The following is a 21,108-nucleotide window of genomic DNA, read 5'->3' as shown; positions in this document are numbered from 1 at the left end:
CTGCCATGAGGCCAGAAGGTCTGGTCTCACATCTGGGTCTCACATTTAGAGGAACCTATTCCACGTTCTCTCCCGCAGGCCTCCCAAAAGTGCTGATACTCCCATGGATTTGGGCACCTGGTGAGTCAGGCCCAAAGCCCCCTGGACTTCTCCAGTTACTTATTCACTAGCTACAAGCATCTTAGATGACTCTCTCTGGTGTTTGACACATCCATTCTTCTCGGGGTGGGCCAGCCAAAGAGGGCATAAGCAATGCTGAATGCACCGGCAGTAATAGCACTAGCAGAATCCAGGGAAATCTGAAATTCTTTCCTAATGCAGGACACAGTCTGATAAGGTACTAAGCATCCTGACTTTTAACTAAGTCACCAGAATATGTGAAAGCATGAGGCAAAGCAAAACAGTTAACAATAAGAACAAATATCCCTGTAACACAGATTATTCTGATTTAAAATCCATGAATTTGCATGTAAGAAATAATTTTGCTGTGAAAATTTTCTACACTTTTACTACTTTGTATTCAGGCAGAGTATTTTTAATAGATTCATATTCCTCAAAGCAATGACTAAATGAAGAAGCTTTTTACATTGCATGTGTGTTCATACAGAAACAAAATATAAAATTAGAATATAGAAATATAAAATATTTTTAAAACCACAAACCTGCATTTGAAAATAGGAAAAGTCCTGGAACTCTGAGTCATACCTCTTGAGAGTTAATGTGTGCAGATTTTTTTCTACCCTTGGAAGAGTGGCAGAAGTAAAGGCTCTACTTGTTCACTACACCACATTTTGGAACTGATAGCAATTTATTCATACATTAAAATGCCTTCATATATTAGATTTAGGGAGAAAACCTGCTCACCCAGATTAAAAGGTAATTTGTATTAAAATACAGTTTCAGTTATTAAAGCACAATATTCTCACCATATGCACCAATAATTTAATCTTGTTCTTAAGTAGCCTCACACTACCAGTAAAAAGGAGGCAGGGGGTGTGGGGAGAGAGTAAACTACAGAACCCTTAGTCCCCAAAACAGATGCCAGTTTTGGATTTATTCAGCCAAGGAGTATTTAGCTTGGCTCAGCTACACTTGCATTGAAAAAACACTTGCCTATTCCAAAAAGTTTTTAACAAGCTCTGCTGCAGATGCTGTTGCCATTTGGCATGTCACTGTCACTGTGTGGTACAGCAGAGAGAACTCTCGACCACAGGTTTTCCTTGGCTGGAGGAGCCAGCATTTTTGGCTATCCTTCTTCTTCTGGCCAAATGGCTGCATGTTTACAGAATGTGGTTTTAGAAAGAGTGTTAACAGAGGTTGGGTTAACAGCCTAACCCAGACCAACAGTGAGGCAAAGGCATGACCTACCCAACCTAAGAAAACAGAGGTAGAATAAACTTGTATATGTTGTTGCTCTTAACCTAGAGTCTCCTGCATGTACTATACCTATAGACAAGTAGATATTTTTCTTTGCCTCGGGATGGATGACAACAATTTTAAAAGCTGCACCAGTCATGAAAAGTAGAAATGTGCAAAAATATGTGGTTGCTTAATCTTTGTCAGCTTGATTTCATTCTCTCACTTATGACAATTTTACCTTGGCAAAATGCCACTGAAAAATGTTCAATGAAGTTAATCCTCATTTTCACTATGATGAGGTATATTGAGATGATAAAAGCCCTACAGAGTTAAAACTAAAAACTTCTGTCTTCATATTTCCATTAGACAGCAGCAAATGGCAATTCTGAAACTTAAAATCTAAAGTATTTCTACATCAATAACTTGATTCCAAGGATATTAATCCCAAATACCTCCACAAGAGTGTATATAAAGCTGGGGAAAACTTATATATGTCCACTTGTAGTTTAGTTTAAGAACATTAATCCTATATCAGTACATATGCCTGAAAAGCCTGGACCTTTTAAGATGTAGAACAACTGTAAAAAACAATTTTGTTTTTTTATTATGACATTTGACTCATATAAATAAATTACATTTGTCCAAATTCTGACAGTTCTTTTTGATGGGAACACAGAAAAAGAAAATAACCGATAGATAGATAGATAGATAGATAGATAGATAGATAGATAGATATAGGTATTATTTTGTATGTTTCTCTGACACACCATGCTTCTGTCTGGAAGGAACAAGGGCTCTGCAGCACACACTTTATACCGCACTCTTTATTAACTGACAATTTTCTTTAGATCAAGTTGTGGAGCACAGACACCATTAGAGAAACAACCAGGCCATTTCCTTAAATTCTACTGATCTGCACCAAAAATCCCATTTAGCACAGTATGGTCAGATAGTTCACCTTCAGTTCCCTCTCACCGAGAGATCAGTTAGGACTAAGAACAACTTGAAAGTTCAGAGACACAAAGGCAATTTACTGCAGCATATTAAAAAAGAGTATAACATATGACTAAGAATGAAGTAAGCAGCGTCTGGCTACATCCCCCCCACCCCTTCCCCCCCACTGTCTGGATAACTGGTATGCAACAGCAATATGAGAAAATACAGTAATTTTAAAAAATTCTCTTTTTACCATTTTGGCTTCTGAATGCATTGGGGGAACTTGAGGTGAAGCACACGGATTATTGAGGTTCGGCCCTTGCATCCCCATGATGTTGGAGTTCATTGACATTTGTCGCTCCATCTTTTAAAAGAAACAAAAAAAAAGCTTTGAAAACATCTGGAGACACTTGCAAGAATTTACTCTCGGTTTCTATTTAAATGGACTCAGCTTTATTTCTTCAAGTCATGACTGGGAAAATAACAATCTGTGTCATGAATTTAATATGTGTATGCACGTAGGCTTGTGTTTCATCAGAATCGGCCCTGAAAAATCACAGCCAATTATAAAGAAAGGGTTTCTTTAATAAACAAATGTAGCAGCCACCCAGGTTTGCACTTTTTTGTAATGAATTTCTCCCTTTCAGTATAACAACACTCAGAGTTAAGTGGTTTTAAAAGCATCACTGTATAAAATTGTAGCTTCCCCTCCCGGTGCGGCTCAACTTAGCTTGTTAAAAGCATAAATAGAAATCTACAATCTCAAGCACTCGGAAAACAAGTTGGCTGATTTTCCTTCACTCAGACTGCTCAGCTGCGAAGAGATTTCCATGTCTTGTAAGAGAAGCCTTCGTGCACTGCTGAGATAACAAAAAACAAAGCAAAACCTCTCCTGGCTGTTCAGAGCCCTTTCTGCAAGTTAGACTCACTAGGCTGGGAGGGAGGGAGGGAGGGACACAAATAAATAGCAGTAAATCCTCCATAAAATAATTTCCGGGGGGGTATTCCCCCCAAAAAAGACAAGCCCTGAACACTGCTAGGCCTTGTAAGAGGTGGTAAAACAGGGTTATGGTGCTGCTTCCAGACAGAGCTGAGCATCCCACCTTGCTTTGAGCCAGTCTGCTGAATCTTTGACTTTTACAAAAAAGGACACATTTGGGTCCTTCTGAGCAATCCAAGCAGGGGACCTATTTTTTGTGCCCTGCGCTGAGGAGTTGTCTCCCATCCTCCATGATGCCTGCAAAAATGGGTGCTGGGCTTCAGGGAATTGTGAATACCCCACCCTCCCCTGGCAGAGAAGAGCTGCCAATGCCCCCTTTCCCTTTCTCCATGGGGCAGGAGCAGCTCCCAGTGCCATCTCCCCCCAGCCCTCTCAGGAGTGCTGTGGGGCAGGAGGAGCAGCCAGTGCTGACAGGGTCTGTCTCACCTCCATGCTCACAGCCAGAGCACACCTGCTCCTCTGCAAGGAAAGCTGCCCAAAGGGCTCCCCAGCAGCAGACTGAAGCCACTGAACTTACACTGCTGCTGGAGGTTTGTTGCATTTTGGGTTTCTTGGGAATCATGCCAGAAAAAAACTTCCCACAATGACACGTCTTATGGGGTTTTTTTGTTAAACTTCCTGATCGATATTCCAGGAGAGCCTTATTGACAAGTTAATAATTAATAACTTATTCACGATTGCTCAAACAGCAGCTAAACCTGAACCTTTGTATCTCTGTGGAGTGTTCCCCTTGATCCAGCAAAGCAAGAACAAGCAGCGCTTTTCTCCCTCCCATGGTCAGTTGCTCTCAGGTTTGTCTTGCAAACTGAACACAGTGAGATGAAGCAAAAACTTCTCCTTTCTCCATCGCCTCTTCCCCATGTCATCCTTACTTTTCTCCACCCCTAACCTGCCCAAATGTCTTCTACTGAAAAGCTTAGAAGGCTAAAATAATTTTAAATTTGAAGTTACAGTTGTAAAGCAGTCCTTTGGTTTCCATAAGATGGGAAATATTCCTATCCCTCCAAAAATGATGAAAGATGAGCAGGAATTGTTACCTAGTTCTCAATAAATGCAAGTTAACGGGCCTGAAAAGTAAATCACATTTCTTTCTTGCTAGATCCCACACGAGAGGATCATTTAGAGTTCACTGACATAGCTTATGTGCATTGCTTTTCCAGTTTTTTTCTGAATTCAGAAAAATCTTTTTGTTCCATCTCAGACATCCTGATCTCACCTACATGAACAAGTATGAGAATCGCAAACTGTAGTCTCATGTAAACTGCTTCTAATCACTCTCACACTAATTAGCAAGCCATTAACTTAATCAGAAATACTCTAGTCTAAGGTGAAGCACCAAAGAAGGTCCACCTTCCTTACTACACTGAGTTTTCACAAAACCCAGAAGACTTTCACCTCTGCTTAGATTGAATCAAACACAATACAACTTCCCACCCTGAAAAAAAAAAAAAAAAAGCCAAATAAGAAAACTTACAGGCATGAGTACAGCAGAAGATCCTGGCATGGTGGGGTTGGGCAGGGTGCCAGGCATGGAGGCAGGCATGGGCTGTCTTTGTCGGTTGTGTAGGTGCAGTAGTGAAGACAGAGAACCTGGGACAGGCCTAGAAGAAAGGAAAAGAAAAGAAAGTTGTCATGGGCTGTGCAGACCAAAACATGCCTTACCCTGCCAGCCATTGGTAGGCACAGGCAGCTCCAGACAAGCAGGCACAGATAAACCAATCCAGGATTTGCCCTTTCCTGCATAAATCAGTGGAACATAAAGTTTTCAAGAAGAGGATGAATCACCTTCCTTATGCTCTTTATCAGTTAAAGCTCCAGCTTAGTTCATCTGATATAACATAAATGTAAACCTATCCGCTGGTCTCAATCTCAGCACCTCTGCACAGCATAGTGGCTAGAAAAAGATAGTACAAAAAAGATTTTCTACAGACAACCAGAAAAATCTGCTGGCATTAGTGCACTGCTGTAAATTTAGCCCTCAAGAACAAAAATATCTGGAGGATAGTTTCAGAGACTATGACAGAAAATTACCACTCTTAAATTAGTTTTGAAATTGTATCATCTGTAAATAAGCTGTTCTAAAATGAGTATTTCAAATCACTCTTGATAATCTCTCCTGTGAAAATGTAACAAGCCTTTGCTCCAAAACAAAAAATTACTAATTTTACCACTTAGCGCACCACCAGGACACAAAAAATGGGAAAGAGAAAAAAAAAAGTAGAAAAAATTTAGGAAAATTACATTCAGATTAAGCAGTTTATGAAAGCAAAACATATTGACTACAGAAAAACAAAGAGAATTATTTTGGCAAAAGGGGTTCAAAAGATTTAGAAGGATTTTTTTAAGTAGAGCACAGGGAAAACTGCATGTGAGAAAGCAAGCCCACTCACAAACAAGAATCATAAAATGAATGAATTAAACAATGCTGGGACTACACTTTGAAAAAAGCCTTTAAGAATGTGACCTTGGGAATTATCTTAGCAGTTTTTTGTCGGTTTGGGTTTTTTTTAGTTTTGAAGAAAGTGTGAGTTGCTTGAAGTTTCGGGTGAATGTAATTTGCTACCATTTCAAGCTTTCAAAAACCTTGAAAATAAAGTTTTCACACAAAGTGCCTCAACAAACACTGAGAGTACAAGCAGGTGTGTTATATTCTCAGAGAGCAGGAGGCTTTTCTGTACAGCACATGGTTTAGTTTATTAGGAAGGAGAGTTGCCTCTAAAGGTACAAGACGGAGTGGAGAAGAGGGTGCATAATCTGGGAGTTTGAGGAACCTCTGCAGGGGCAATCATGGCAAAAGCCTGAGATGTTTAAAGCCTCTAAACATCATGGCTGATTTAAAGCCTTGGCAGAAGCATCCTTTGCTTCAGTGATCATCCTTCAGCTAGCCATAAAAGCCTCAAAATTGGGCTGAGCTCGTCAAGGGAAGCAGAGTCATAACCCTAGAGGAGCAAGAGGTAAGACTGTTCTGCTTGGCCCGAATTGTGTCACACCAAATGATGGGGTTTTGCCCCTCCAATTGCAAGTGATACCTGGCAACCATGAATACATGCAACCCTCCTCTAACTTAAGCTGTCACTTCCAGCTATCAAACATCATGCAAAAAGCCCAAAGGCTGTGAGCAATGGGATTCACAGACATCCAGTTTGGAGGGCACCACATCCAGGCTCTCAAACTGTACGTTCCTGTCTGATGGCAAAACCACCTTCTTCTGAGATACAAGTCTCCTTCTCTTTTGCCAAGACTTCACCTAATCCCCTTTTCTTTAAAACTCCCCAGTATTTCCCATCCTTGGACTTGCAGTCCTTCAACCCTCATGTCTTCAACCCTGTTTCCCTAAAATCATTTCTATCCCAACAAATGCCACCTCAAAATCCTTGCCCTGACAATTCCCTCATACTAAGACACTCTGCTCCTCCCACCCTTCTGCCCTCAGCTGCCCTCTTTTAGCAGCTGCACACAACTGAGCCCATCCTTTTGTCTTGGTTCTCTGTGGAGAGAAAAAGCCTGTGTTTTGAAGGATGTTTTAAAAATCCTCCCAGACACATACAGTACTTATTCAGAAGGGGAAGAAAGAAGCCCAAAAAATAACAACAAATGTATCTCAGATACAAAGAGTTCTTCCTATTCCTCCCTTGTTATTTGCTGATGGAGGAATGTGATGTACTAACATCTTCATATCACCTTAAAAAAACTCAAGACAACGTTTTCCAAATGTGTGGTGTAATCCTGGGAGAGAGTGCAGTAAGTTCTGTGAGGGAGCATGACTGAATTTCTGGGATATACAGCTCTACAGTCAGCTCAGCGCATGGGCTGAGCCTGGGGTGCCGTGGAGGTGGCATAAGTGGAATGGATGCAGTGCAGGAAAAATGAGCTCAGAAAATATACTCAAAGTACACAGACCCATTCTACTGTCCACTTAAGCTCAGCTTCTCCGTGTACCAGCACTCATTCACACATGAAGACTTGACAAATCAATAGGACAGGGTCAAAATAGTGTGAAAAGCAGATTCAGTGTTCTTTTAAAAAGAAAAAAGTGAGGAGATACCAGGTTGAATGTGAGGAGGAGATCTCATTTTGGTTTTTAGAGGCTGTGGTGACCCCTACAAGCAGGATCTACTTCCCACTGGCCCATCCTCACCAGAACTATTGCCCTGCAGGGCAGATGACAAACTCAAATAGGTCTTCTCTACCTCACGCTTTAAAGTCCATGTGCCAGAGAGAAGGGCTGGAGCCCCAGGTTGGGGCATTTCAGTGCAGAACAGAGTGTGCTGCAACCCCGGCTGGGGATGCCCATGAGGTTTCCTCCCAGACAGTGGTGGGAGGAGTGGGCAGGAAAGGAGGAAGCACTGGTGCAGTCTCATGCCTGGCCTGGGATGAGACTGAGCTGTGCACCCACCTGCCCACTCTGCAGCCCTCCGAGTCCACCAGCTCAGATGTGTGGGAACTTAGATCCATGGAAGAGAATCTATGGGAACTGCGCTGGCCTGAGCCACGCATTCAATTAAAATACCTCTTGAGTTTTCAGTGGGGTCAAAGTAAAACAAGCACCGTGAAAAGAGCCCCCCCTTGCCCCTTTATTCATTCTGAGAGTGCTCTACATACAGACCCTTTGTACAATTCACCAGTTTCCTAATAAGCTTAGGTGTTAGGCTGTTTGACAGAAACTTATTTTGGCCTGACCTATACAATTTGCGCAAGTGATTCTCAAGGGACTGCATGGTTTGGGTTTTGCTTATATGTTCCAGAACCAAAAAAAATTCCAAAATTGCTTTAATGAGTTTGGGAATAGGGGGCATGGGCAAAAGGGAATTATTGGTATTTATTAAAATGGCAAAGAATCTTCCTTGATGCCCCCAGTTTTACCTTTAACACTGCTTCATTTTAGGGGAAAGCATATACTTTACAGTTAGCAAGAGGGGAAAAAAATCTTCAGTTCTTCAAATATTTTTTCTTACTACACTCCTGCTAGTCTGTTCCCAAGTCTGCTTTTTAAAAGAGGTGGAGAGCAGTCAGAGAAGACTTGCACTTCAAGGTTGAACCTCTTTGTTGAAAAGCCTGCAGTGCTCCTACCATGGATAAAAACGCTACATAATGCACTCTGGATTCCCCCCTCCCATATCAGGGAAACTGACAATGGCCAGTACTCATGGATACCTCCATTGCTTCTGCACTGAACACAGGGCATGGAATTAGCACGTGTTCCTGAACAGTCACTCTCACAGAGCTCAGAGAACTTGTATGGCACAGAACCCTACAGGCTGAGATATTTAATTCGTCTATGACATCTCTTCCAAGGACAACACAATCTCTTTTGTTGTGCTTTCTCTCTGGCAGCAAAGAAAGTCAGTGAGAGTTTATAACTGTTATTTTTTGGTGGACATATTGAATATGCTCCTCTCTTTGTAAATGCTGATGATGTACTGCCTGCAGACTGTCAATCAATATTGCTGACTGGGAGATTTTCATTCCCTGGCACCTGTGCTGCTAAATAAATAGGGCTGTTGGGCAAACAGCCCACAGATAAAGGACATATAAGATAGAGAACTGGCAGATGCTCAACCTCACTAAAAATCTGGCTACCCATGAAATTTTTCCAAAATTTAGGAATTTTTACTGTGTTCCAGTGGAAGCCTGCTATTGAATATGATGGGGTCTCAGCCAGCATTTGTACACTTTGGGTGTGCATGGCCTGGATAGTCGGAATTATGGTGGCTTAGTAAAATACCACATTATCCAAGCTGCTGTAACTGACCATGTGGCTCTTCCTCTGTATGGTCGTGCTAACACCATGAGTCACTCTTATTAACATTTAAACAGATGGGTGGTACCCTGCTAAGCCATGGTGACTCGATCATGTTCCATCATATGACTATGCCCAATGATTAAAGATAACTCCTCTAATGCAATCAAATGTCTAGGATATATACTTCAGTGTCTGCCTCCTTGATTAATACCAAATACTCCATCTGACATGATGCAATTGATGCCTGATGACTAAACACTACACTTGTCTATTAAAAGACTGGTCTTCCCTTAACTTGAAGTCTTCAAGAACAATTTTGGCAGATGACAATTTGTTGCTGAGGTCTCATGAGAGTAGGTTCCTGCTGACCTAGACCATCTGGGGCTATGTGCAAAAGGACTGATGCTATTTAAAGAATCACTGCAGAAGGTTTTCTACTATGGTAAAGCACTCCAGGTCAGTGGGTTTTACCATGACCTCTCTCCTGCTCCTTACTCCCCTGCACATAACATTCATGCAAGGTCATGAAGAATACCTACATCACAACCCCCTTTGTTCCACTCCAGCTAGCTCTGGTGTGGAAAAAGTTTAGCCAAAAGTATACCGAGTTGCACTGGAGTAAAGGAACTCTTCTTTTGACTTTCCATAGCCTTCAGACCCAGTCAGCTCACACCAGAGCAGCCCACAGGCTGTGCTGTGGGAATTTGCCATGTCAGCTCAGCACTGGCTGAGGGATCCCTGTACCACACTGCCATTACACAACACACTTGATCAGACTTTCATCATTTATATATATATATGTATAAACATGCATGCATCTACATATTTATTACAACAGTGCCTAGAAGCCTTGGTTTAAAATAGCGAGGTGGGTGAGGTTCTACCCCAAAAAGTTTGGAGATCAAGGAAAAAATAAGGGAGAGTGAGTAGAAGCAATAGGGAGACAGAGGTGAATAAGGCATCAATGATATCTTTATAACCAATGTAATGAGGAGCAATCACTGCATGCCAGCAGCCTGGATCTTTTCAAGGAATGTCATTATGTCAATGTGGTTTGGGTGGCTTTTAGGCTGAAGCCCCCAAGTAGCCTACCCTACCGAGAATAAGCACAGCTGGCTGCAGTCTACCCTCTGAAAGTTCATTGACTGCCAGGTACTGTCACAATTAAACTTTTCATTGCAGAAAGTAACTTTCCTGGAGCATGTGTTTCCACAGACCAGCTGCAAGCTGCTTTTACAGCAGCTACTGCAGCCAGAGTACCTGACCCAAGTGCTGTCCTGGACCTTCAATATTTGAATAATTCAGTCAGAGGCAAAGACATGGAGAGGATGTTTTAATCTGAGAAATGTGTTCTGCCTCATTTACTGCTTGTCTGCTGTTTTTTGATCCACACTGCTATTATCTAAACCTACCAGTCTAACTTTCTCTAACTAGGGCTTTCCTTATTTGTGATCCATTTTTTCCCACTCTCAAAGTAGGGCAGTTGTGTCTAGTTTCAGTTTATCCATTTGTCTTTCAGAGGAGGAAAGAAAAAATAAACACAAGGGAAAGCAACAGCAAAGCATCAGACCAGCACTTGGAATACCTCACATAGTTGCAAGGGACCTCACCTGACCTGCTGTATCCCATGTTTAATGATGTTTTAATCACATCACCACCAGACAGCCAAGCTTTCCAAGAAGTGGGAGGTTTGTGTCACCAGGATTTTTCAGGGAGTCAAAGCATATTCAGGGGAAAAGAAAACTGGCACCTAGAATTCATGGCTCCCTGCCAGCCTAGTAAAGATCCTTGTTTGTATTTCTCAGATAATTCCGACATCTGCATGATGTGGACAGATTATTATTATCAGTAGCAGACATTTATACTGTGGTGGTGCCCAAAGGTCCCAGTTGGGACCAGGACCCTGTTGAGCCTGGCACTGTACAAACACAGATAAGAGACAATTCATACAGAGCATGTTTATATTCTAGGGACACAAACCAGATGAAAAGTAGAAGAAGGAGATAGAACACACAAGCAAATAAATATGCTAAAGAATTGGAGACAATTTAGAGGCACAACTCTCGTTGCCTTTTTGTTTCTTTCTATGTTTTTTTATTTAACTGGTATGCTCAGAAATGACAGGACTGAGAAAGTTTGCAAGAGGAAGGGAGTAGCTAAGGCTGAGACATAAGAAGGGCAACACTCTACAGAGTGAAAATTGTGGCTCATAACTTAGAGGATTTGGGAAGCATCCAGACAAAGCTATGCTTTCTGTAGAGATTTTTAATGAGGTGTGCATGTATCTTCATATATTTTTCACCTTTAGGTATTTCCCCAGTGTTGGACAAGAAGAGATTTCTGCCTGGGAAAGAGAAACCAGCTGATGGTAAAAACACTGGCGAAGTGAAAGTGATGCTTGACACTGTAATGAGAAACTGGAGGACTGAGATAAGATAAGGCTAAGCTTCAAAAAGTCTTAAAGACAAGAAGCTCGACTGAGAAGTGAAGGGAAAGCCCATGTAAGTGTCTCAGAAGAGCTGGCACAATCAAGGTAACAAGCTATACATCAGCCCAGAGGAAGAAGGAATTCAGCAACAAGCATTACAAAAGGAGCAAGATGTAGCATGCAGATTTGAAATGATACGAAACAGAAGCCAAAAGCAACTAAAGAGGTGTTACTTCTTAATTCAAATGTCCCTCAATGTCACCTGGGGAGAAGATGTTCATTGGAAACAAAGCATCTCCATCAGAAAAGTATTCTTGATCACTTGTTCTAATACACAAGGACAGAACAGCCAAATGAAGGGAAAGAATAAGTAAAATAAACAAACATACAACCAAAAGAACCGGTCAGATAATGGATATATATATATATCCAGTAAAATACTATCATCCTGTGGAAAAATGCCTTCAAAATGTGTTAAGAACTCTGTACTTCTCACCTGAGCTTGTAGGAGAAAAGCCCCACAAATCAGCAGCCCCATCATGTATTTACTGAGCCAAAGTCTATTTAAAGTTTTAGTCAATGATAAATCTTGCCTTTAGAAACTCCAGTTCTGCTAATGCCACCTATATTTCCTGAACACATGTTTAAGGAGCCTCTGCAAATTCGGCACAAGTACAAGGATCAGCAGGTCCTTGGAAGCCTCACAAAACCCATTAACATTTGGCTTTTGGCTCTTACAGGTCTTAGAAACTGCTGGTTTCAATCTTTCTTTCCCTCTAAATATTTCACTGGGTCTCATGGCGTGACCCATTACAAGAAAAATAAGAAAAGCTAGAATGGTTTCTTAGACTATAACCTCCTTGGAGAAGTTTATGTTCTGTACAGTGTTATGGACACAGCTGGAGCTCACAAATGATATGTGAAGGATAATGGCATAGTTAAAGCAAAACAGGGAAACACTGCAGAAGGCAGGTTCAAGGATTATAAAGAAGTACCCCATATAAAAACACATTCTTGCATTAAAATAAGAAAAAAAAAGAAGTAGGATTAACCCAAAAAACTGCAGCATAAATATGATTTGATCATAAAAGCAAGCAAAAATGTCAAACTGATTCCACTGCCAGCAAAATCTCTCAGCTCGGACAGAACCAAGCTTAGTTCTTTGGGTAAATAAAGGATTTTTCAGCCTCACAAATAAAGGTGTATTATTTTTCATTGAAAAAGTAGGTAGCTATAACACACAAATACATGAAATGGCAGCTGACTTAAAACCAGGAATAATAATGGCAATAAAGCTTACACAAACACTTTTTATCATGACCATTCTTTTTAAAATCTGGGCTTAAGATTCCAGCCTGACAAGCAAAATCAAGAAAATTTGAAAATTTGAGACTAGCTAAGGAAAATATCAACAGGTTTAACAGCTGGAAAGAAACCTACACACAGCGTCCAGGTAAAGTGACAACTGAACACCGAGTAACTCTTCTGCCAGGTTTGGGCTATCTAAAGGTGCTGGAGCCCTCATTTGCTCAAGTGACTCCTTTCACACACATGTTACAGCAGTGCAAATGGATTTTATTTGACCTTCAAAACTTTGCATCTGAAAGGGATAGTAGGCTGCAAAAAGGACGGAGAAAACACACTTTTTTAAAGAGTTTTAAAGGGCTGAGAGGGTCTACAGGAAGGTCTCACTGATTGCTCACTACCAACTGATTCTTATGCTGGAAATGAGGTAAAACAAATTTCTCAAAATTGTCTTTCTATTTACCATTATTATTTGGACCAGGGCAATTTAATAGAAATACTAAGATAAAAGAGCTTTGTAAAACCCACTTTATAATAAAAATATTTTGAAAATCTTTTTGAAGTGATTTATTTGTCTTTTTCTTTTTTCCCTTTTTTTTTTTTTAACTTCCTAAACAATGCAGAAGTTTGTCTCTGAAAATAAGATGGTGAATTACAGCAAAGTTATGAAAACAAAGAACCAACAGTTTCTCCAGTGCAGGCTTGTTACCATGAGCTAATAATTCCAGACTTTAAGCAAGCTGAGCCTCTTTTTTAATAACTGCATGCCTCTAGGCAAAGTATTTCTACTAAAAATTATTGAGGCATGGAACAAGGCAAGGTGTGTGAGCTAATGTTGGATTGTTCAGCTACTAAACCAACTCCTATAGCAATGAGCCTGCACTGAACTGACAGATTATTTCTCTGTATACACTTGTATAAACATACTGCTTAAGGTCGAAATCTGTGTAAGCTTTCTTTTCAATTAAAATGTCAAAGATGACAGCACATGTTTTCACTGTCCTTCACAGGATGATGGATGCTGTGGCAGCAGTTTCATGCCCCCGTGTTCCAGAGATGTTTGCCTGCCTGGGTGTCTAAGAAAGATGTACTTGCTGATGTCTTCATGTGCCTGCAGGCAGACAGCACTGCTGTACTAATACTCTGGGTGGCTTTACCTCTCTTGACTTTTTCTTCCTCAGCATTGCCCCTGTGGGCCCCCACATCCAACGCTGTAAAAGTTAGAGCAGAAAGGTTGCTGTGCACAAAGAGAAAAGGGAAAAGGGTCCTGCGTTAATTAATCAAATTAAGATTGCTAGTTAAGTGAAGGCTTTAAATTGCAGGCCAGTTTCTGGTCATGGCTGATTCAGTTAGGTCCCCGCAGAAAAACAGCTGCAGTGGGTAGTCCACAAAAAGACAAAGTAGACCCCAAAGGAAACTTTCAGCAATTTAAATATAAAATAATATTAATTAAAAGGCCATTAATCTGAATCTTCACTCTTCTTCAGCTCCATGCTAATAAACTAATAAAACTGTAGCCATCAGTTTCTCATTCATGCTCATCAGTCTACAGCTTGTACAAAGACAGTGCCTCCAAGTGTTGCTGAGTCTCAAGACATGTGCCAGTACAACTCACAGCACATGCAGCCCCAATGCTATGGCTGGGCACAGAGCAGAGATTTGATCACAGTTTGTCTACAAAATACATTGACTAAAGAAAACATCCTTAATGAGAGAATACCAGTCCAGCATCTGTCACTGGCAGATTCAGTGTGTCTCCTGCTGACAAGTCACAAGTCTTCTGTATCCACTATGGAAAGCAGAGTTTGCTCTGGTTAGCAGAGCACAGTCACTAATGAAGACAATATGTAGATGTATATACATGAGAGATTGTTTATTTACTGAGATTTAAATTCTACACTCAACACTAAAAATAGTGTAAAAGTAAAACATACTGTAGAAATCTTTAAGAAAGGTGTTGTAAAAGATCATTCTAGATGGTTTCCTAAACAAAATAGGAAATAAGCAAAATTGAAAATTAGAAGCCTGAAAAACTCTCAGATGATATATGACATCAGCATCAGGCCAAAATCCAGCTCTTAATCCTATCCTTTAACAAGAATGCCACAGAGAAACTCTGTGCTTTTCAACGCTCATTGCTTCCCAAGCACTTCTGCCTCAGCACATTGTTCCTGCAGTGCCAACTCTCTCTGCAGCCTAGAGGAAAGTTAGCACGGCCCCCCATGGTCACAGCCCCAAATATGCTCAGTGTCTCAAAGCTGCTGGTTGTTTCACTGGGTGGCAGTGGGGGAGGAGGCAGAGGAGCACATTCATGAGGGTGTTCTCTCAATTATCTGTTCAGCGAGTCATCGCCAGGTGTGAAAATATTTTAATGCTGCCAAATAGCTATGCATCTTCAGTGACCTGTTCCCACCCCCAACCCACTTCACTGATTCCCTTCAAAGTTTCATGAAGATCGAAATGAATATATGCCGTTTCTTGGGAGGAACCTTTGCACACACTTCATCTCTTAAACATGCTAAAAATCCCAGCTGACAGCTATATTAGTACAAATTATGAGGAGCACAGGGAAGAGGTGAATCTCAAGGCACACAGAACAAAGTCATGGAGAGCTGCTGCAGCTGTACTTCAACAGAGATCAGCTCCAAGCCAGTGTTGTTTGCTCTTGTAATTTAAAGGATTCACAATGCCTTCCCTGCTTACCTCTCACTGGGACATGTCCACTGATTGTGAGCATCAGTCAAAGAAACAGGAATCACAAATGCAGTTTTTACATAGCTAAGGCAAATTACACTGAAAGGTGAAAATCATGGTAGCTGCTATTTACTAATAAATTCACCTAGCACAATCCCCAAGAAATGTGTGCTCCAGAAAAATACCCACCACAGGTAGTGGCTGTGGGAGGTTTTGCTGACACTTAGCTGCTGACACAGACCAACAAAGGTTTCCAGCAGCCTGCAAAGGGAAGCAATGATAGCAAATAAAAGCCATTGTCCACTCATGTCCAGCCACAGATACATGGGAAAATTTCTCTCTCTACGCATGCATGAATGCAAAGAGAGACAGCAAAAAAGGGCAGGCATTGAAGAGAGGTTATTTTATTCTACCAACAAAGTGTACATTGTCATCGTAATTCCCAGTCACCCTCCGTGCCCACTCTTTCTCTTTTAAGTACTGGTTCGAGCAGGAACCTGCAGCTAATTTTGAGGTTGGGGTTCATTTGTTTTCACATCAATGCAATTAATTTCCACTGGAAAATGCATCTCAGGCATTCAATCAAAATAGGCCTAAAATAATTCTGAAAAGCTCATCTGTCTCCAATCTATATAATGTTTTAAAAATTGGATGCATGCCCTGCAATAACATTGCACTTCACAAAGCTTAAGGCTCTAAACTTGAGGGTATCAGTTACATTGAAACAGTACTAAATTAAAACATCCAGTTTCTGGTTTGCATTGATTTATAAATATCGACAAAGCTACTATTGCAGTCATTACCACTTTGGGTGCTCCAAGCTGAATTTTCAACAGTCCAGGGTTATTTTCATTCTTATTGTGGCTACAGTAGCCTTTCAAGCTATAGATCAAATTCCAGATAACATGTAAATCTTAAATCTTGGTTTAAGAAAAATGCATACAAACCAGCCAATACACATGATAAAATGCAGCAAGTCTAAGTGACCAGTAATGCAAATACCAAAACACACTTGTCTTCTTTACTCTCTAGCTTACAGCAGAAAGGAACTGTTATGAAATGCTCTAAATAGAAGCAAGCGGAAATTGGATAAAATATGAAAAGGTAAGTAACTCTGAGTTGGTTTTTTTTAATCAGGAATTTGATGTTCTCTTTTGAACTATTCTTTAAAATGAGACAATCAATAATCATTTTCAAAAACTTTCTCCTAAAAATATTTCCACTTTATTCTATCTGGTGTTCTTCAAAATGTGCCTATTTATGACCAAATTATTGCTGAGGAAATATAAACCTGAAAAAAAAGAGACCTCATGAACTGTAGCCCAGTTAACACAATTGTTTGAGAAAACAAGAATAGAATGAATACATCAACAGCAGGAGAGCCAATTCTCAATGGTGTACAGCACACAGCTTTGCCAAAGACAATGGATTTAAACCAACTGGGAATCTCACTCATACACACACATGCACGCATGCTCCATAAAGAGTCAGTATATAACATGCACTACATCCACTTGTAAAACAAGCTTTGACACCCATCTGTGTCCTATGCTTCAAAAGAAAACAAAAATCCCCATCTTCCACTTTGACATCTGTGGACTGCTACCAAGTAATTTGTCCTGATCCCTGATTAGCTTGTGAAGTGAAGAAGAGGAATCACCATAATATTAACAAAATTTCTCCTGGCCAAACTCCACCCTTGCTCTTCTTGATACCATCACTGAAGCCTATGCTGATCTGCAAAGCACCTTTCCACCATTCTGTTCACCAGACATTTGCCTGGTGCAGTTGAGTTGAGGAATACAAGGAGAGGTGGCAGATGTTCTTTTGGGCATGACGCTCTTGCCATTGAAGTTCACAGGAGTGCTGCTAATACAGTCATTTAGAACAGAATGAGACACATAAAAACGTATGACCCCTATGAAGACATTTTCCTAAATTATACCCTGAATACTGGCTTAATGCCTGCTAATGACATGCTACATCCTACTAAGAAAAAAAGGGTATTTTTACATCTTTACCTTCCAATTTGTACTCGTGTTTGGTTTACTGTTTCACAGATGGGGGTTTTTTGTTTGTTGTTTGGAGGTTTTTTTATTTTATCTTATCTTTGTATTGAAAGAAATGCTGTCTTAAAGAGGAAACATTCTCCCAAACCAGAATTTTGTGTTGAAGATTAAAATAACACCCTGTGCACCAGTTTAAAGGGCCTAGTGGTCAGTAGAAAGTCATGTTAAAAAAGCTCAGGTTGTACTGCCAGCTTCCAAGAGTCTGCAGTATGAACTAACAGACTGCTAATTATTTATTTAATGTCTTTACATGAACCATAAGTGTTCGTGCATACTCCATGAATAGTCATAGTTTGAACTGCTGCTTTTTTAACTCTGCTTTTTCCCCTTTGAGAACTGCCACTGAAACAATGCTTTAACTAGAAAGTTGCCATACCAGGAGAAGTAAAAGAGCAGCATTATGATCAGCAGTGACAAAAGTTGAGTCACGTGAATTTGAAAATCTGTGGGTACTGGATAACTTTAAGATATTTTATCCCACCGTTTTCAACACAACATTCAGCAAGGAGGAAATAATCCTTGCAAAAAATATTTCAAAAAGGCCAGGTTGACCTGGCTAGAAGGAGCTCTCTTGCTGTATTTGCACATTTGAAGTAATGCCAATGATCTAGACGTGGCCTGAGTCTCGTGTACACACACAGGATGGAAAATGCCCTCCCAAAAACACAAGTATTGTTTCAACTCCCACCAACTCCCAATGCTGCAAAACCCAACTCCAAAGTACCACTTTTCAGTGAAGAACCACTATAGCCATCAGAATCAACTGCAGCATTTGCATCTAGAGTTTCCAGATATAAACTGTGGGAACGGGTAGGCTGGAGCTGTCAGTGGAAGGCCTCTGACAATGTAATTTGTTTGTCCTGCTGGCCTGACAGTCAGTGCCTGCTGACATTCAAGAAACATTAGTTGGTTTTGTGAGGTTTTTTCTTTTTATTAACTGCTTGGAGCAGTTGGGAGGGCAGAGGAAAACAACTCATCTTAGGGAGGGGACGAAGCAGAAGATGAATAATGGAAAGGAGATGTGTCCTTTTCCAGATGTCTCCTATAAAATAAGTGTTTGTCCCATGTACCCTGAGACACGTCAAATCACTTCAGGTGAACGTGTTAAAAAATATTAACTTTACCTAAACAGCAAAGTGGCAGCTCCACTCGGTTTGCACTAACATCATATCTATTTGCTTTGGTCACAGGGAGCCAAATATTTTACTGATCTGGTTAAAATATCTCAACAGTCACATAAATAGACCCAGTCAAAGCCTGTTGCATCACCTGCATTTATTTTTTACTGTTAATATTTAGCAATGGAAGAAAGATACAGATCTGTGCTCTATACACTTGCCATCTCCAACAGTATGATCTCAGCTCAGAGAGCAGCAGGAATTTGCACAGCAGTAAGTATGGCTGATTTCCAGGGGTCGGAAGCCATGGCTTACTCACTCTGCTCCACATTTTCTGCTGTTGTTCTATTTCTTTTTTTGTTTTTTTTTTTTAATGGGAAAGGCAAATATGATGAGCATAAAGAATAAGGGCAAAGTCAGATTGCAGGTCAGCAGCATGTTTGTATTTTATTTTCCCCTGGTCTCTGTATTTTGTAAAGCATGGATTTAGACCTTGTATTAGTCTACCAGATAGCAAGTCCTTAAAATGCCTCATACATAAAATTCAATGAGAAACTAAGCATTTAGGAATATGTGTACCTTTAGACAAGAAATCTGCCTTTATCTCTCTATAGCAACAAGCCATTGGAATCAACAGCATTGCACCTCATATAAATCTGACCCAGTCCATGTAGGATATGTAATGAAGGTAATCTGTGACTTGAGCAAAGAAAATGCAGCAGTATGCATGCAAGACACTTTGTATTTGGCAGACATACACAACCAGCTGTTTATTCTTCAGTTTGTGGCTATCCATCTACTGGGACATCCCCCACCCCTCTAAACCTTTCTTAGCTCCTGGTCTTATTTACAGTGTAGATTTAATCCTAAATTATGGATAAGCATAGTGCTTGGGAGTTCAAGTTAAGTGTCATTTAGTACCATTTTTGACATCTCCACATATTATAATGAGCAGCCTTTTCACAGGGGACTTGGGATCTGATCTTAATTTGTAGTAGAGTTATGGTCACAATAAATGTCTATTTCAAATATTTTTTAAAAGCCTCTAATGCAAATGGAAATAGAAAGTGGCTGTTTTCTTGTAGTTTCAAAGCTGTGTATGTATGTAAAACACACAGTACAGATCTGTTCCACATGCAAACCCATTATCAATCCACCATTGTGCCCTGGCTCCTGCCCTGGCAGCAGGCACTCCCTCCCATGCTGAACAGTCTCAGCAGGTATTGTAGCTTGCATAATAAAGGAACAGGTTATGAAATCATTAGCACCCCAGCTGAGGCTGCCACAGGGATGCCCCTCTGTGTTCATTGTGAAACCTTTCTTTGGCAGCTGCATCCTGGAAGTGTATTTGGATGTTGTTGCTTCAGCATTGCCACACAGAGTGGAAAGCAAGCCAGGGTTTTCATGTTCTGAACTTAAGAGCAGAGGATGGAAGTCTCTCAGGTCCACCTCTAGGCTAATTCTCCCCATTTACACATGGCTAATTCTAAGCTTGAAGACCTCTAGGAAGCCCAGCTGTCTATAATCACACACTCAGACCTATGTAGCCAGTGCTGCCAAGGATCTGAGCCATGCCTGAGGAGGCTGGAAGATACTTCAGCTTTGTCAAACACCACATGTTCCAGCTCCCCTCGTCCTGCAGGCAGCCACTGCTGGTGGTGATTCAGAGCAGCCCATATGCAGCTGTGGGCTGCCCTCCCCGTGCCTTGGGGTACAGTGCACATCCCATTGGCTTTCCTTCCCCATAAATGCAAGCTCAGGTGAAGCTCTGCCAGTTCAAGCAGTTGAAGATAAACTCACTTGTCCCTCCGTAGGAGAATCCATGTTCCCAACAGAAAGAAACAAAATCCACTGCCAGTCACTCACTGAGTAAGGCATCTAGGGACCTCTGATGTTCCTTATGCCAGCCTTGAGACCCTTCCTGCTAGTTTCATAAATATTGAAATAATTGGCAAATAAATATTGCCAATGTGCAACATGATCTGGCTCAGGACAATTCTTTTGGTGACCCCAAAACCGGAGTATTCAGATCTATGAAAAAGAAAAATTGTGCAACTTGAAGGAAACCACTAGCACCAGGCAGGGAGGAGAATTTGTTGAAAGCAGTGAAATTTTACTGACTTGGGTCACCCTGGGGTCTGGTCCACTGGTATTTGCAAAACTTCATTCAGTTTTACCAAATGTAGAGAGAGGGCTTACAAAGTAAGGACCTGTGTCATGTTCCTGAGCATTAAGTCAAGTTAGCTTGAGTTGCTGTCTTTCTGAATCAATGCACTGGGTCATGATTTAAGTAAGTGAGGGGCTGGAGCTTTTTAAAGCAGCATAAGTAAATAGCTAAGCTACATGTGATATAAAAAGCACCACAACAGAAAGCAGAACTTAACATAGTAATGAAAACCACTTACCCTTAATCATCCCTGAGACAGTGTTTTTACAACGCTGCTTGATTTATTCAA

General features: G+C 40.8%; 1 protein-coding gene across 5 annotated transcripts in view; it reads right to left on the bottom strand.

The window, feature by feature from the left end:
* CREB5 (cAMP responsive element binding protein 5) overlaps nucleotides 1-21,108 on the bottom strand; it is a 256,873-nt gene that overhangs the window by 69,668 nt on the left and 166,097 nt on the right. For all 5 annotated transcript variants that reach the window (XM_059473959.1, XM_059473969.1, XM_059473941.1 and 2 more), the window contains 2 exons: nucleotides 4,770-4,896; nucleotides 2,549-2,659 (listed from right to left, as the gene is read on the bottom strand). In XM_059473959.1, the coding sequence (XP_059329942.1) occupies nucleotides 2,549-2,659; nucleotides 4,770-4,896 (238 nt within the window). The remainder of the gene's footprint in view (nucleotides 1-2,548; nucleotides 2,660-4,769; nucleotides 4,897-21,108) is intronic.

This window comes from Ammospiza nelsoni, chromosome 1 (assembly GCF_027579445.1).
Source record: "Ammospiza nelsoni isolate bAmmNel1 chromosome 1, bAmmNel1.pri, whole genome shotgun sequence".
Classification (NCBI taxonomy): Eukaryota; Metazoa; Chordata; class Aves; order Passeriformes; family Passerellidae; genus Ammospiza; species Ammospiza nelsoni.
This window is presented reverse-complemented; position numbering and strand designations above follow the sequence as displayed.